At 45.8% G+C, this 18,693-nt stretch overlaps 1 protein-coding gene across 3 annotated transcripts in view; it reads right to left on the bottom strand.

Annotated features, from left to right (window-relative positions):
• Window positions 1-1,872: 1,872 nt before the first annotated feature.
• The window catches only part of LOC142571658 (uncharacterized), a 29,410-nt gene continuing 12,589 nt past the window's right edge, over window positions 1,873-18,693 (bottom strand). For all 3 annotated transcript variants that reach the window (XM_075680179.1, XM_075680181.1, XM_075680180.1), the window contains exons 5-7: window positions 17,516-17,860; window positions 4,160-4,438; window positions 1,873-3,438 (exon numbers count right to left, since the gene is read on the bottom strand). In XM_075680179.1, coding sequence (XP_075536294.1) covers window positions 2,599-3,438; window positions 4,160-4,438; window positions 17,516-17,860 — 1,464 coding nt within the window. In that variant the 3' untranslated portion in view covers window positions 1,873-2,598. The remainder of the gene's footprint in view (window positions 3,439-4,159; window positions 4,439-17,515; window positions 17,861-18,693) is intronic.

Here is an 18,693-nt window from a genome sequence, read left to right as displayed (position 1 = left end):
TTGGTGCATGTTTCGAAATGGTAGTATATCAACAAGTGATTACTTGTTGCATTCTCAGGGAACTGAAGCTGCAGTAATTATGGGATTGACAGCTATGCAATAAAGAAATAAAAACGATACAAAAATTTGGTCGGTACTCCAGTAAACCACATTGCCAGACTTCATAGGAAATGAAAGTGCAGCAACGTCACCTGAGACTACACTTGTATTGGGCCGTTGGGCTGATTTTGCCAAGTCTCACAATTACACTGAGGCAACATTACCACAGTCACACTGGCAAATTTAGCACCACTTGCATCTAGTGCACGTCATTACACCGAGTGTCACTTTGGTGGCATGCTGCCACATTGGAAAGCATCTTTTGAAATTAATGCTATTGTCAATGAGCAAATGAGTAGGCATATTATGTGTTTCTTATTCTAAACAATTTTGCAAGCTAACACTGCATCTAATTAAAAACAGCATTTAGCATAAATTTTCAATGATTGATAGTCACGAGCCAAGACAAGATTAGCAGCAAGCAGAGTAAAAAAGGTGGTTTCTATTGCTCACAGCAAGCTGCTTAAAGCATTTGAAACTCAGAAAAGGTTTTGAAATTCTTGCAGTCTCAGCATGGAAGTACGTATGACGAAACATTGATACAATAGACATGACAAATTATTGTATATAATGAAGCAAATATTAAATGCCTCTCCTCAGTGTTGGCAGACAATATCTATTTAGGGGTGTGCAAATAGTAATTTCGAGACCGCACCAAATATGAACTGAATGGTGCCAGAAGCTAATCCGAATAATAGCTGTTCTCACTGATATTACAAAACATGTCTGTATCCTAGTAATAATGTTGGCAAGTTTCTGTCATTACATTGCACATTATGAAGCCTTGCTGATTAAAAGCACAAATGGGGCCATTAGAAACAAATATGTAGTTTGTTCACACACCCAGGACTATTCGGAAGATGTGAATGACAGCAGTTAGCCTGTAAAGTATGGCTCCCTGAACGACAAAGCCTGTTCCCCTACGCAACTTTTCATTTTATGCCTACCATGGCCCCGGGAATTAAATTTATCATACTTTTGTGCCAATCTTGTGCCTGAGTGCAGTTGACGATCCTGAAAGCTATAACAAAAACATTTTTTCTTACAGATAGTGACTATTTCATTTGTAATCAAATCGAATAGGACAACACATCCTTATATTAATTTTAATAGCGAGGTTCGACTGTGTTACTTTATTTCTGAGACACTGCCATCGAGGCTACACACTTCAAAGAGTTTGCATGGTATGCACTCTGTGGCATACGACAGTGAGTGTCCCACTACAACCCTTTCCATGCGACAGCCTGTGAATGAAGCTAATAGAAAAGTAAACTTGATTAAGTGACGCAAGTTCCTGACACTGGCAATGTCAAATGTATCTGTGCTACCAGATACACTTGCAGACTGATGAAGACAACCATGCATTAGCCAGCACAGTTAGCAAGCTTCCACATTATCAGGTCACAGGGGTAGAACTTCAGCTCTGAATAAAGAGATGCTAAAGAGAAATACTAAATCAGGCTGTATTGTTCAGAGTGCCTCACCAATGCCCTTCTGCATTGCCTTGAGAAAAAAAATCACCACTCACTATGATAGAAAATAGCTCAAACATTCCTCTCTGAATCTTGCTTTCATGGTACTTTAACATGTAGATATGAAGTCCTTTGCTTGCATTTGGCAACTTCAAGTAGGCCAAACACACATTTCTGCGTACTTTCTTTCAGTATAGAAGCCACTTACATAATCACTTAACTTGGAAACAATGTTAACTGTACACTGGCCTTGTCACACTGAGTAATTCTTTTGCAACCACCGAAAGGAAAGCAACACAAAAATTTTGGAGGGTTGCCCTCCACTGGATCACCCTTTATTGAAGCTGTTATCCAGAATCTCCGTTTACAAAATCCTTAGTCCCAGGCTAACTGGTTTCCACAGCCCCAACTCCGGGTATTTTGCGTGGTGACAACAAAAACAAAAGCGGCACCCGCAGCACTGTAGCATCCCACCACTGCAAGTGCGGACATGAAGACTCAATGCACACGCGTGCTCACATGCACGCATACGCACACACACACATATATACTTGCACACGTATGGGGAAAGAAATGTGAAGAGAAAGAGAGAGAGAGAAGGTTGGAGAAGGGGAAGAAAAAAATTAGAGAGCTTAAATACTGCCTTTACAGACAATAAGAAACCAGGCAATCATGTCTTTAACATGTGCACGTTTGCACTGACACATATGCAAGAAGTCCCTCTTGCAAGAGTCTTTCCAGTGAACGAGAGTGAAAAGCATTCTTTCCACCACACTGGGGCTGTCTCACCCGAGGAGTCCTATTCGAAACAAGTCAGCACTGTGGGCCACCATCGGGGCAGACAGGACTACAGACCGGGCACAACCGCAGCACTACAGCCGGAGCACCTCTTGATCACCACAGTCGCAACACCTCAACCCACCCACTAACATAGCCAGTACCTTAGGGAGAGAGAGAGAGAATGTTGCCGGTGTGCTCCAGAGATGCCACCAGAAGAAAATGGGCGTTAGCTGGAAGGGCTGTGTCATCACGTCTTCCAGTTGAGCGAGCCCTGAGCCATCGATCGTGGTGGGATCATGTCTAGCAGGTATTGCCGATGGAGGTCAGCTGCGGGTGGCAGCTTTCCTGCTGCACCTGCCGCACCGGCAGCACTCAGCATTTGGTACGAGTAGGCAGCCAGAAGGGGTCCGAAGGGCAGCACATGGGCCGGCTGAGGCCCTCCACTTGTGGCCTGGTGCTGAGCCCCGGGCAGTGCCGCTAGCTGCTGTTGCAGCTGCTGGGCCTGGAGCAGCTGCTGGGCACTTAGCTTGGGCAGGAAACCACCGGCACCTGCTGCCGAGCCCAGCCGCGGTGAGTGCGCGGCAGGCGGGGGTGTTGACGATGGGGGAGGTGACGGCGCTGCACCACTGGCAAGGCGCTGCTCAATCTCCTGCTCCTGCTGCAGGGCCTTGACGAAGGCTGTCTTGAGGCGATGTGTGTGCTCTGCCTTGAGTGCCTTCTTCAGGTTTGAGGTGACACAGGCTTCACAGATGACTGACGGCCGGCCGGCACGGCGTGTGTCCTGCCACTTCCACACGGGTGTGAAGTCCAGACCGCACTGACTGCATGCAAATGGCTCGGGAGGTGCAGCACGTGAGCTTGCTTCTCCGTCTGTCAGGAAGCTCACAACAGTCTCCAGTCCAAGCAAGTACACAAACTCGGGGCTACTAGCATTGGGCACAAAGTGCATTTCTGGTGGTGGCGGCTTGGGTGGTGGAATCTGGAGCAACGTCTTTTCTAGCTGCTTACGCAAAGCCAACTTGGCTGCAGCCTGGCGTTGTGCAGGACTCTGGTTATCAGCTGTGGCAGTCAGGCTTGGCGGTGTTCCCTGCAAGTAAAAACCCTATTTACTGCTTCTGTCAACCAGGATTATTTGGCAAAGAAAATTGTTGCACAATGGTGGCAGTTTTCTAAAGTCAGCTTCGCCGTATGGTTTTCTTTTTTCCCTCTTAAAGTCAGCTTCGCCGCAATACATCTGAGACGAAAAACTACTCAAATGCGAAGGAAGTTTTGGTTTTGTTTCAATTGCACCAGGCAGACAATTTATGGCCCCCTTTATTTTTACAATGAAAGGAGCCCATTAGAATCGCGTAAATACTGTAATCAAATACTGTGAGCTACGGTTATCGCTTCAAAATTTTCCTAAAGCGGGCCAAAAATAGCCATTTTCGAAGAGAGTTGACGTGTGCCCAAGGCATTTACTGTCCTCTAAGCTCTGCAGAGACTGATGTTGCCACTAAAGCAGTCACCGTAGGGGTTAGGTACATGCATGCTGACTGGCGAAGTTCGAATTATCTGGCAAAGGCTAATTTTAGGATTGAAATAATGAGTTTGTGCCCATAGAAATGCATAGGCTAAGACTTAGACCTTCGGCCGAGATTTAAAAAAAAAAAAAAAAAAAAAGATTGAAAAACTGATTTAGGCGGAGTTGTATTAAGAGAAGTCTGCTGTAATTGGATTATATGTTCATAGCAGGATTGTCTACAGATCATGAACAGTTTCTCGCAGTGTTCGAAAAGTGTTGCAGTGCCCCCCTAATGGCAATGTACCTGAGGCTGTGGTGGTTGGCTGGTTGTGTTGGCAACCTGGTGAGCTCCTGGAACTGTATGGTTGCCACTGAAGTGCTGTGAGCTGTGGGGCACTGTTCGGGACAGTGAACCAGCCAAGTTGTTGATGCCTGCAGCGCTAGCTGCATTGGCGGGCAATCTGAGCACATTCTGCTGCAGCTGTCCAAGATTTCCACCGCTATTACTACCAGCTCGCAATGCCGCTCCAGAGCTCAGGCTTCCTTGAAGTGCACTGCTAGGGGATGGGCCTTGGTTGCGAAGCTGCAACAAGGAACACACCGGTTAACAAAAACAAGAGCTCCCTTCACCCCTGCTAACAGCAGCCTACTTCGACGTCCATTGCCAGGACAAAGGAGTCTCCCAGAAATTACAAACTACCTCTGTTTCCAGACATCCCAAACCCTTCCATATGACTGCAATTTTTTTAGGCTCACCACTCCATCAAATTTTCTGCTGCCTTCGATGAAATTTCCCTTCCCTTGGCACTCATGCTGTCATTCTATAAACCACTGTTCTACATATTTACAGTCCCAACTCCACTTCTTCCTTGTGACCTAATCTAGAATATTCATGAGGTTTTATAAGTAAGGGGATCGGAGATCAAAGAGCACCGAAACTGGGTATTTATTTAAAATGATGATTAGGAAGATGAATAGATGGAAAAACTTTCATAAGGTGCATCGAGACATGCGCTAGCGCTTAGCGGCCTGCTCCCACGTCGGGACAGAAAGACCTAGCCTCTACGTCACGTCGTGGGCTCGTTGGGACTGTCCATAGTTGGGATTTTGATTAAGAAGATGGTTTAGTAAAACAAGGTGATGCACAGCAGTCAACAAATAAAAGGTGTACAGGGCCTAGCTAGAAGTACTAATACAGGACTAAAAACGTAAAATGTATTTATGAAGTTAACATAGTAGACAGGAGGTTTACCTAATACAGTCATGCAAAATGTTTTAAATTACTGCATATTTTATGGCTTAATGTGTACAAGCTATTGTAATTCGAGCTGTAGGTGTTTTCAAAGTGTAGGCATACCTTGAGGGGCATGAAATATCCATTTAGAGGCAGCACTATTTCAAGTCTTGCAATGACAAGCACTGGTAACCAACTATGATGACAATGACATCTGCTGTTAGTTTCCAGGGTGCCTACCAAGTTGACATTTCCATTTCCCTGAAATTTCCAGGTTTCCCCCAAGTGCCTTTCAAAATTCGTGTGTTACATGCATGTAAAAATAATAATAATAAAAAAAATACATATACCCGTGCCACACGGGCACTGAAGATGACATTAACTTGCTAATAATACCTTAAATTGACTACCTTGAAGAAGACAAGTCCACTTGTTGAAACGTTGGCTCCTGCATTCACCTTGTTCACGTTTTGCTCGTCATCTTAAATTTTAATGCCATTCATGGGGTGGCACACGGACATGCTTAATGGCATTAAAACTCAATGCCATTTGGGGTGTAGTGCGTATTCATAACTCACTTGGCCATCGAAAGTGTACTTTTGTTCCCAATGTCTCCACAAAGCACAATTTTTTTTCGCAACATGGAGCATTCCCAACACTATCACAACTCACTTGGCCATCGAATGCATCGAAAGCTTCGGCTTCAAGCAGTTTGCAGCTGGATTCAAGAATGACATTCCTGAAGTAAACTGCACAAAATACGCCTATTAAAATTTTCGTGCCATTTCTTACATGTTTGCTGCCTGAGTAATTTTTTAAAATTGTATATGATTGGCAAAAAGCCTTAACCGTTTCACTGCACCTATCGCCATCACGCCGTTTAATGCGCTGTAGCAGTGACCGAAATATAATGGCATTAAGAAATTTATACCCCTGTCACACGGGCACCCACAAACTCCTTTAGGATAAGGGAGCACGAGGCTTCCTAAGGGAGTTCGACCTCAAGGAAGTTGTGGTCGTGTCACATGGCCAATAATGAGGTTTTAAAGTAGCCACCAGAGGCGCATTCAGCAGTGTTTGTTTTTGTACAAGTATAAGAATGTAACTTCTAAATATGCTTGTAGCTATTATAATTAATGCCCCTGCCAAAAGAATATTATTCAATGTATTTGATGCGAAAGTGATACACCTCATTAAGAATCAAAGTGCGCTCGCTAAACATAGCTTTGCTGACAGTGACATTAGCCACTATAGCGTGGCGATAAGGCTCTATGTTCTGCTACTCGAACTGCTGCAAACTATACTCAAAATGCAACATTTGGTGCACGGTGAACTTGTGGGCTTTCCTTTTATTTTGTCTACTGTGCCGTGGTGTCATTCATGAGTGACCACACCGACCACTACCCTACTAGCACGACAAAGGCCATGTTTACATGAACCCGAGGCGAGCGGGTCGAGTCAGTAATTGAACTGACTGAGTCCAACGTGACCACACTTGCATGAACTCGCTCTCATGAGCCCGGGCAAGGACGGAACACAGTGTTGAGCTGAGACAACAACGCATTCGAACTGGACTTGCGGTTCCTCACTGCCATCTGCAGCAGCTCTATTTCATAGGTCTTATTGCTATGATGAGGTTGCACTGTACAGTGCCTTGTCTTGGCCTTTAGCCTGATACTATTCCAGCTGCTGACGCATAAAGATTAACGTCCCAGCGCTCCCGCACAAGTGTTGCCGTGGCAAGCCGGACCCGTGCGCGTTCACATGCACGCTGCAAAACAGGTCGGGCTGGTTCAACCCACCGCATGCAGTAGGGCTGACACAGCTGGACTCGACGCTTGTTCAGTTCGATTGGCTAGCGTTTACATGAACTTGACAGGCATATATCTGCCCAACAAGCCGACTCGACCCGATTCTGTAGGGCTCATGTAAATGCCCTTAAAGACGAGAAAAACATGGCGCCAAGTGGCCTAGGTCGAGAGTATTGTGCAGCAGCAAGCATACCTGTTGCTGAATTGTGCTTGGAGATTTATTTAATTGAATAGGAATGTTCTGAACACACGCTACGTTACTTTTTTTGCAAACAATAATTGAATTATCACTTTTACAACAAAAAGAATGGGCACGAGAGTACTTCCTTCAGCCGCTGAGGGAGATCGCCGATCTCTCTTGACCAAAAGCTCCCTTAAACTCCCATAGTGGAAGGGCGACCGTGTGACACCGAGTGCATCTCCCTCGAGATAAAGACGACGGAGTTAAAGGGCCCCTCACCAGGTCTGGCCATATTGAGCAGAAAAGCGCAGAGCATACAACGCATGATAACGATTGGGTCTGCAAAGTATTACTGGTATTACATCACTATGTGCCGCGGAAAAGTCTGAAATTTTAATCCGAACACAGTTTTCCCCTTCCCTCGTGGTGAATGCACTCCAAGGCAGACGGTGACGTACACGTGTTCGCAGTGTGACGTCAATCATCGAGACACGTGACTTCGAGAATTATTCAAGGCAACATTTGCTATTTGTGTGATCTGTTGCTTGAATTGACGAATTGAAGTTTAGAGAAATAATGAAACGCACAAACAGAATGCTTGCGTGTTTTTTTGTTTTACTATGCACCGAAGCAAGAGAGATGTACTTCCCTTCATCTGCTTGTTCTCATGTTGTGCAGTCGCGCGTGCAGACACCGAAACTAAGTCTATTTCTACCATGTTTCAGCGCAGGATCATGCTCTGTGATCCGCTTGTGTCTGCCTCAGTATTCATGTAGCACTTGTACCGCTAGTCAGGTGTCCTTGTGCACAGCGCGCAAAATCGTGCACTGCGTGAAATGAGACGATCACAACAGCCCGCACGCGATGTGATCAGTGGAAGTATGCTGTGCTGCAAGAAAGCAAGAGAGAGAGAGAGAAAAAAAAAGGCGGGGCCAGTGACGAAGGCGTCACACAATCTTCGAGGTCAGGTATGGCAGAATGCAGGGAAGGAATTTTGCTTGCGGAGGCTAGAATGGGCGAGTGGAGAATGTCTAGCTTGGCAGTGGAGCTCACCTCGTGAAATCATGGGTTCGCGGCACTGAAATATTTCTATGCCGACTGTTAATGAGCCAATTTGAAAACTTTTGCTGCAGAACGTTCTTAGACGACACGTAACAACTTCCAGCATGGAACCAAAATTTGCTACGGGGCCTGGTGAGGGGCCCTTTAAAAGGGGTTTGCGAGTGCCCGTGTGACAGGGGTCGTAAGGCCTCACATTTTTAATAGCATTAACCTTGCCCGTGTGGCACGGGTATTCATCCAGTTTGAACACTAAGGAGTAGTGTTTATTTTATTCAAAAGAAAACAGAAGGGACAGGTTAGTAAAATTCAACTGATTGTTAACAAGCTCATTGGTATGAGGGCCGGACTCTGTTGCATGAGAGATTCTTTCTCAGCAGCTGGACAGTCAACCTCAACTGCCTGGACATACCTTCAGCCCGCACACTCAGTGTTGCGTTTCACTGCTTTAAAGAGTTTGTTTGGGTTTGGATAAGGGACACCTGCATCTCGGCGTCAGCCAACTTTCTCAGCTCAAGCTCCTTCAAAGAAACAGTGGCACACTTTCTTTTGCATTCGTTCCTTATGCGTCGGTCCTTTGTGTTCTCGTCCTCCTTCCGCCGCACGTTTGCCCCGCTGACCATTTGAAGCATCCTCTTGGTCTACTGTAGAGTCAACGTAAAACTTTTCGGACTCCCTAGGGGCCGCGAAAATGTCAGAAAAATCTGGCAGTTCGAAAAAATGAATGCATGTCTTTTACTGCCTTTAAGGGCTTAAATCGTTACAGGCATGTCCGAAAAAGCTCTGAAGGCCTGCCAGTAAACTGATTTTGCATATTGGCGCTTGTACTGTGACAGGAGACGGCATGTGCATGCACGTATAATTAACACTTTCGGGACCGACCCATAGGCCATCGACCATATATGATCGACGGTTTAGCACGCACTGCCACGTTCAAATTTCCGCGCGCTTGGTCAAGTAGCCCCATCTAGGAGGTTGTCAGGAACTAAACTCTCGGTTTCGGCATAGTTTCTTTCGTTTTCTTGATTTCTAGATTGCGGCGGCGGCGGACGCAGTGGAAAATGGCGTCGTGCACGCGTCCTGTTGCTCGAAAAGACCGCCGTCAATCGCGCGATTCCGCTGCTTCGGCAATGGATATTTTTTATGAACCGAGCAGCGAAGAGTCTGAAGACGACTTCGCCAGCTCCGATTTCATTTCGGACTCTGATTTGGAAGATGATGAGCCACGGACTTCATTTAGTAGCCGAAGGTGAGCATAGTTCCACATTCGGTTCTCTCTGGAGTAGGTGAACGGGCTCGCTATATGTTCTCATTATTTTATCTTTACTTGGTAGGGTCTCAACGAGCTACGGTAATGATCTGCTGCCGCCAGCGCAGAAGCGGATCGAGTTTTCGCCGAGACGGGAACCTGGCGTGTACTTGGAAGCAGGAGTGGGTGTGGCGCTCAGAAGCGGATCAAAAAAATTCTTGACTGCTCTGGACTTCTTTCTTCTGTTTTTCTCGATGAATGTGATCGAAACCATTTGCGAAAACACGAACAAGTATGCTTGGACTCACATTTTGGGTAAACCAACACATGCTTGTTCCGACGGATCTTGGGAAGAAGTCACCCCAAGCGAAATGCTGAAGTTCGTCGGACTCGTAATTTACATGGGCGTTGTGAAGGTTCCTCGGCTGAAGTTGTATTGGAATGTAAGAAGTCTGTACAGTGGTCTGCTCCCACCACGAATCATGTGGCGACGCCGGTTTATAGCTCTACTCGCAATGTTGCATGTTGCAGACTTGGACGATGTCACTCAAAGTTCAAGAGGAAAGCTCCGATACATGTGGTGGTTCCTGCAGCACATGAACGAAGTGTCGGCGAACCTTTTCCAGCCACATCGCGATCTTTCCATGGATGAGCGCATGGTGAAATCGAAAGGGCGGTCAGGCATCCGACCGTACATCAAAGATAAAATAACAAAATGGGGCTACAAGCTGTGGGTCCTAGCTGACCCTGGCACCAGATATACTGTGCAGTTTAGTGTGTATACCGGTAAGCGTGAGCAGCCAGGGCCCCATGGGTTGGCTTTCGACGTAGTTTGCCAGCTGTGTCACAGATATCTTGATCAGGGCTACAGGATCTATATGGACAATTTTTACACTTCTACGCGCCTATTCAGTCATCTTCTCAGCCGAAAAACATTGGCTTGCGGAACCACACGCAAGGATTGCCGAGGATTTCCTGCCGAACTGAAGGATGCACGGTGGGAAAAAAAAGCTCGACGTGGCGACATTCGATGGTTGCGCGATCAGAACATCCTGTACCTTCAGTGGAAAGACCGGTGTGTAGTCAACATGATGAGCACGGTTCATACTGCAAATGACATGGTCACCGCAAAAAGAAGGGAAAGAAGGCAAAACTCCTGGACTCAGATATCTGTAACAAGGCCTCTGCTGATCCATGATTATAATACTGGCATGCTAGGCATAATAAATCGGATCAAATGATTGGATATTATAATGTTCTCATGAGAAGCGTACGGTGGTGGAAGACTCTGTTCTTCCACTGCGTCGATATTGCATGTGTGAACAGTTTCATACTCTTCCAAGCTCACCGCACATTGTACCCAAAGATTCCAGAGCTGGCACGCACTGCTGGGTTTGACCACCTAGCTTTTAGAGAAGAGCTCATTCAGCAGCTTCTGAATCTTGACGGTGCCAAGCAAGCACACACGCCTCCACCACCCATCGCAAAACATGCACTCTACAAGCCGGAAAAAGTGGCAAAACACAGAAACTGCAAGCTGAAGCAGAAGAAAATCGAGCTCAAAACGAATGTCTTTTGCAGCACATGCCAAGTTCACTTGTGTTTTACGACTGCCCGGAACTGTTTCGTTGAGTGGCACAAGAACCGTGGGACCTGAGTGGCTGACCACTGGTGCCAGCTAGTGTTCACACAAAAAAAGACAGTTGTAGATATGCATGCCAAATTTTCACAAGCAAGAAACGAGGGATTGTAGCACATTTTGTATATCCATGACTTTTCCAACTTTTTTATGTTGTTCTTTCAGCAAATCTTGAATTTGAGATTTAAAAAAATATATTATATATCACTTTTAAGCCTAATCTTTCTTTATGCGTGAAAGACCATCTAATTAGCTACATTTTGATATACATTACAGCAATATAGCGCAATGACTATTTGTAATAAAAAATAATTTTTGACACCCATCAGAATTGCCTGTTTTTTCCGCGGTCCCGAAAGAGTTAAGACATACATACTGTATCCCGTGACAATTGCCCCTACACATGCTTAAGCTTCACCGCATAACATTGCTGTATTGAGGCCATGTTGACTTTTGGGAAGCGGCATTATGCAATGCGCAGGGCTTTCCGAGCTTCGAAGCCAATCGCGAGGATTACAAAGGCGGAGTCGGTGCCATTGCTGACAGCGGCGAATTGATTTAATAAAAAACCCGGCACCAAAGAGCAAGAAGCTTAATAGCAAATGTCGAAGCAGCTAGGCCTAGCGTTGCTGTGCTGGTGGCTATTAGCGGCGAGAACTTTGGAGTGGTGCCCTCTCGCGAGCGATGTCACGGCCACGACGCCGCTCGCTCTGGCTCGCACGGCTTCCGTGCGCACTCGGTCTCTTCACATATGCTTGGAGTATGGGTCGCTCGAGTCGTACTTTATGAAGGGTATGTCGGCTTATTTCTACTACCACGCCTGAACCACAGGTTCTTCATAAGCATGTGACTTGAGAAAATTTACGGCTTGGATATTGCAAGCTATGTAACATTGAAGGGGTCTACTGGTTTTGCAATGCCTATATGCGCCGTGGCTGTCTATAAATTTTGCGTAAAAAGAATGTCTGCAAATCCAACACGTGAAGTTGTGCATGATGCTTTGCTAAACACTTAACATTCCCTTAGTACTTAGCTATGAGAGACACTGCATCTTACATGGAAGAAAAATATTGGTATTTGGTGTCAACATGTTATCCGTGTTAGAAAGGCGCTGCCCAGTGAAGCTGTCATCACGATTCTTATTACTGTGATGAATTGTTCTAGGCAAATATGGCCACTTTATCAATGCGCAAAAGAAAGAGTTAGGCTTGCATTTCGTATGAAAAAGTTTGCTGCTACTTTCACTGCTTTCTGAAACAGGACTCCATAAAACAAATTGCTCATGGCTGCTAACATGACGGCGCGTCACATAGAGTATTTACATACACTCTAAGTGTACATTTGCCACACAACGATAGTCGTCATCTGTCTTGCCCACATTTCCTTTCTTTATTCGAGCCCGGTCCTTCCAAGCCACGAACAGCATGCGCATTATCAGCATGAAGAGCATTCTCAACAGGAAAGTAACGATTGTGGCATTGTCAAGAAAGGAAACGCAAGCAAGACAGATGACAATTATTGTTGTGTGGCAAATACACACCCCAAAGGGTGCAACTGTTCTTAGTGTGTAGTTAATCCACAAATACCGCAGTAGCAATCAGCTCAAAGAAAAGTTTCGTGGTTAAAATCGAGAGCCGATCAATTGCAAGTGATGAAATGTTTCATGGTGGCCCTCAATAGCCTTTATCAACAATATGTCACACCCCTCACACAACGGTAGCAACTGACTGTCGTCATGGCGAGGCACGCATTATTTGCAAAACTCATCAGTTCACTACAACTTTGAATTGAAACCATGAAGCAGTTTTTTACAGTGCCAACTGCAATACCTAGAAAAGGAAAATTCAAGCACCTTCTTCCTCACCATGTATCGATCCAGCGTCAATTAATTCATCATCATCATCAGCCTATCTTATGTCCACTGCAGGACGAAGGCCTCTCCCTGCGATCTCCTATTACCCCTGTCCTGCATCAACCGATTCCAACCAGTGCCCGCGAATTTCCTAATTGTATCACCCCACCTAGTCTTCTGCCGTCCTCGACTGCGCTTCCCTTCTCTTGGTACCCATTCTGTAACCCTAATGGTCCAACGGTTATCTAACCTGCGCATTACATGACCTGCCCAGCTCCATTTTTTTCTCTTAATGTCCATTAGAATATCAGCTATACATGTCTGCTCAATGATCCAAACTGTTCTCTTTCTGTCTCTTAAAGTTATGCCTAGCATTTTTCGTTCCATCGCTCTTTGCGCGGTCCTTAACTTGTTCTCATGCTTCTTTGTAAGTCTCCAAGTCTTTGCCCCATAATGTCAGCACCAGTAAAATACACTGATTGTACACCTTCCATTTCAATGATAATGGTAAGCTTCCAGTCAGGAGCTGGCAATGTCTGCCATATGCGCTCCTACCCCTTTTTATTCTTCTATAAATTTCCTTCTCATCATCAGGGTTTCCTGTGATTAATTGACCTAGGTAAATGTGCTCCTTCACAGACTCTAGAGGCTGACTGGTGATGCTGAACACTTGTTCCCTTGCCCGGCTATTGATCATTATTTTGGTCTTCCGCACATTAATCTTTTACCCCACTCTTACACTCTTTCTGTTAAGGCCCTCAATCATTTGTTGCGACAACTCCAGTGTTGCTGAACAGAACAATGTCATCTGCAAACCGAAGGCTGCTGAGATATTCGCTGTCGATCACTTAGCTATAATATTAAGCCTTCCCAGGTTAATAGCTTGAATACTTCTCCCAAGCACACAGTGAATAGCATTGGAGAGGTTGTGTCTCCTTGTCTGACCCCTTTATTTATAGGTATCTTCCTACTTTTCTTGTGTAGAATTAAGGTAGCTGTGGAATCTCTGTAGATACATTCCAAGATATTTACATAAGTGGCCTGTATTCCTTGATTACGTGATGCCTCTATGACTGCTGGTATCTCTACTGAGTCAAATGCCTTTTCATAATCTATGAGAGCCATATAGAGAGGCCGATTGTACTCTGCAGATTTCTCGATTACCTGACTGATGACATGGATGTGATGCCTTCCTGAAACCTGCCCGTTCCCTTGGCTGACTAAAGTCCAGTGTTGCCCTTATTCTATTGTAGATTATCTTGGTGAATATTTTATATAATACTGGAAGTAAACTAATGGGTCTATAATTTTCAATTCACTAATGTCTCCCTTTCTGTGCATTAGTATAATGTTTGCATTCTTCCAGTTTTCTGGGACCATTGAAGTCAATTGACACTTCGTATAGAGAGCCAGCAGTTTTTCTATCATTATGTCTCCTCCACCTTTGATTAAATAGACTGTTACTCCATCTTTTCCTGCCGCTTTTCCCTGTTTCATGTCTTGCAAGGCCCTTCTGACCTCATTGCTAGTTATAGGAGGAGTCTCTGCAACCTGTTAATTACTGCTTAGAATAGAGGTATCGCGGCTCCTGTAGGTGCTGTACAGGTCAGTATAGAATTCTATACTGACCTGTACAAAAAGAAAATTTGCATGCACTTATGGGGATGCAAGCTGCTGCCGCGATCGCATAAGCATAAACTTGTGTCGCCGCCTGCCGTCAGCTGCAGAAAGCAACGTTTCAAGGAGTGCTGCGGTGTGTTGCCCACTCTTGAAACAGGCGACTGCCCTCCCTGAAGCGCTGCTTTCTACAGCTGACGGTAGGCGGCGACACTAGATTATGCTTGCGCTGTCGCGACAGCAGCTCGCATCCCCATAAGTGCAGGCAAATTTCCATTTTTTCTTTAAAAACAAGCAATTAACTGTGCCAAGTGTTATTCTAAATGAAGTCGATGCTAAAATGCAATGGTTCTGCAAAATTTGAGCAAGAACAGTACAGCAGTGAGAGCAAAATCACGTACGTTCGGTTCGCCTGCAACACATGAACCAGTTCACGAGGTGCTGCACCCTGCCATTCGTTTCAGCGGTGCAGCAATGGCGCTCGCTGAACCGTGCTATTCGTTTCAATAGGTGCAGGAAAGGTGCAGGGCTGGTTCATGATTTTGCTGCACCCACTCCACAGTCTGTGCTGACTTGGTGCAGGCATACAGGTGCAAAGCAGCACACGGGCGTGAGCGCCGTTAAAATTTAACTCCGCTTATGCACATCTGATGTGTATACGCAAGTGTGGTGTGTATTTATGCCCCAGAAGCCGATCATACCTTCAGTTCAGGACCTCTCAAACTTACGCACACTGTGCACATTAGTCTGACATAACATAATGCATGCACTGCATCTGCACCTTTGCATTCGTTTGGAGTGTCTCGCTGGGCTTGCGCCACAGAAATCGAGCCGCACAATCGCTGAACTTCTCGTCAATCACTGTGAACTACCGTATTTACTCGAATCTAACGCATACTTTTTTTCTGATAAAGTTGGTCCAAAAATTGCATGCGTGTTGAATCGAGTACGACCCTAGATCTGCATTACCATATCGCCATTGGCATTTTAAAATGGCCGCCTTGTACGTGCTTCAAGCCTAGCTGCGATGGCTTTCTCCATGTGCTGTAGTATGTGTGCTTAGGCAATGCTTCCTTTGGCTTAGGTTAGTGCACCGTCTGTCTTTCCGTTTTCTGCATTTGCTCTATCAGCATGGAAGTGCCAACTGCAAAGACATGCCAAGTTCATCACGATACCGCAATTAAAAGGAAAGCGATCACGTATGCGGAGACGGGTGGAAATCGGGCCTTATCATGGGTGTTCGGAGTTCTCGAAACTTGCGTGCGAGACTATCGCAAACAGGAGAGGCATTCTACATCCGGGGCTGCAACGTACGGCGCGGCCGCGCAGCCCCTATCTTGAAAGCAATCTGCAGCGGAGACAAGAGTCTATGCATCTCGCCGCACCGCGCTGTGTTCTTGTCGCTTACTTTGCGTCAAAGCGAGAGCTCGCACAAAGGTCAATTTCCTCGCTCCTGCTACCGCACTCCCTCACTCCAGCGTTAAAAGAGCTTCCGCGGTCATCGAGTGAGACGTGCTCATGCTTGTGTGCGCATGACACCATGCTTGTTAATTTTGTTAGTAAGCGAACATTTAAAAGTTTATACGGCCAATAAATCTACTATCCTTAATTTTTGTATAGATGTCTACTAATTTGCTATCGTAATCGATGCTTCGCCTTTCGTGCGAAACTGCGACTTTATTTATCGCAACTTTAGTGCATTGGGAGCATATATATGTTTCTTTCAAATGAGAGAAAGTTGTACTTCTGTATGAAAGAATGAGGTGCGCGGTACTGTAAATGACTTTTCTTTCTTTATGTCACGGCAAATGGGTGCACATTACAATCGTGGGCATGAGGGCAATGTAGTAAATATGGTAGTTCACAGTGGTGAAGCAAAATATTCAGGACCCTGTATTGAAATTTGATTTTGTATTCAAATAAGTAGTTGTTGATAGACTTTTCTTACACAGAAGGTGTCGCAAAATTTTCATAATTATCAGGCGATCGGTAAATGCTGATTTCAATAGAGAGGGGAGGAGAAAAAAAGAAAATTGAATTTAAGAGTTTCCAACAAAAGATGCGGTTTCAAGCCGTGTCGACTATATCTTCACAGCGGTGCTATGAAACAAAGCCAGCCACACTTTCGTATCCATTCTGCCCCCACAGCTGATAGTGCCACCCACAGTGGGACGACACTATCATGAAAAGCTCCGGCAGCGTGGAGCGAGCGCTTCGTTTGCCTACTGCTTAGAGTCTCCAAAACTCGAGATTACGCAATCTGCAGCACTAAACGAGCATAAGGACAAACTATGATGCCACGCCACCTCAGCTTGCCAAGTCTTTGTACTCGCGGCAGAATACCGCTAAAACAGGGCATGCAGGCTGTGTATGCACTCAGCCATGCATATAGCCAATTGCACAGCCACGGCCACACTGGCAAAAAAAAAGAGACGCAAGCACAACAGTCAGTGACATGTCAAGTATCAAGTGGCAAGTGCCTATCAAGAGGAATATGTGTACAGACTTTGTCAAAAGTACACAGGCTAGGCTGGCCGCGACTGCCAAGCTGATGTCTCCGTGGCATGCAATAATTTTGAATGCCCTGGGGACTGAAATTGACTCTTGTACTCACTACCCAGAGGTTTGGAGCATCAGGAATGCAACAGGAAGCGAACCATGCAGCCAAACAAACCGCATGGTGAAGGCGCAAACCTTGCTACTTTGCTATACTAATCAGTACACTAACCCTATAAAGTGTGTTGCTAAGCTGTGGCATGCCTAGTTTAATTTCATTTGGCACTCTTGTACTTGCTGGTTCCAAAGAGACATTCTTAAAACCTTTGTCAAGGATTGTCTCAGCAAGGGCCAGCATTTATACTGCCATGAAGTCTCTCTTCTGTAACTCGTAATTTTGAATGATTTAGCAACTGTCAATCACTGCTTGGCTGAAAAGGTTACAAATATACAAAGAAAATAAGAACAGAGGGAAAGAGAGTCGCCCTTTATGAATGGGTGGCCCCTCTCGCCTGTACTCACCCTGGCGTTGATGCCCACCAGGTCGGGTGCGGCTCGGCTATTGGACCCCTGATGTGTCTGCGGCGACTGATGATGTTGGTGCTGCTGCTGCTGCTGGTGATGGTGGTGATGATGGTGGTGGTGATGGTGGTGGTGATGGTGGTTGCTCAGTGCCATCTTGCCCGAAGCTCCAAGGCTCTGGCCTGGATTGGCCACCACAGTCGGGGCACTTCGAGGCGGGGGTGCCAACGGAGGTGCCGCCGTCGGCACCACCGTTGACGCTCGTGCTGATGGCAAGCTGGGTGGCGCCACTGGTTGGGCAGGTCGCGCTGGCTCTTGCCTTTGCAGCAGTTGACTCTGACGCACCTATGGCATACATGCGGCACTCAGACTAACAGGCAGCATGGAACCTATTGGAAAATCAGCCAACTTTTGGCAGTCGTGGACCAATTGATCCACACACAGGCAAGTTCACAGAACCCAACGGGTCTCATTCACTCAAATGTTTTTGAAAAGTGATAAACTTTACGCAAATTCTGGAAGGAGGCTTTTGCACACATCTTACTTGCCTGCTGCTCATGTACTGGGGATCTGGATATGATTTCCACCAATAGACATGCAATTCTTTTATTTAGCGACAGCTTGTACTGAGCGATTACAGGGGTCCGAACCACCCCTCGGGCTTGGTGAAAAAACAATCCATGGATAGCATGCACAGCTGTGGTGCCAAATTTTGCAGTCGTGTGCAGTGCATGGAGCTTGCAAGCAGAGCTCTAAGTCACCTTTATCTCAGAGGCTTTCTTTTCAATAGAAGCCTGCTCATAACTATTTACTGGATGCTTTATTTTGTAATATAGCAGGTTCCCATACGTAACTGGTATTGGCCAATAGCCGACATCAATCAAGAAGGGTGTTGGAATCGGTGCACTCTTTTGTGCTGTTACTGCGTATATTTATTGATGCAGTTCAAAATTTTGGGCCAAACCATTCATATGGTGGCGGATTATCCAGCGAAGCTGTTGATTACAGACTAAACTATGGCCAAACTACGTGTCAAGAAACACTCTCTTGAATTTGGAATTCGCCCCGGTGAAATTCCAAGGGGGTGGCAACTCACACTTCTCCTCATACTTGGCTTGTTCATCGGCCATGCGCACAACGCGTGGTCTTCCCACTTTTCCCATTTTTGTTGGAGTTGC

This window comes from Dermacentor variabilis, chromosome 2 (genome assembly GCF_050947875.1).
Source record: "Dermacentor variabilis isolate Ectoservices chromosome 2, ASM5094787v1, whole genome shotgun sequence".
In the NCBI taxonomy this organism is placed as follows: Eukaryota; Metazoa; Arthropoda; class Arachnida; order Ixodida; family Ixodidae; genus Dermacentor; species Dermacentor variabilis.
This window is presented reverse-complemented; position numbering and strand designations above follow the sequence as displayed.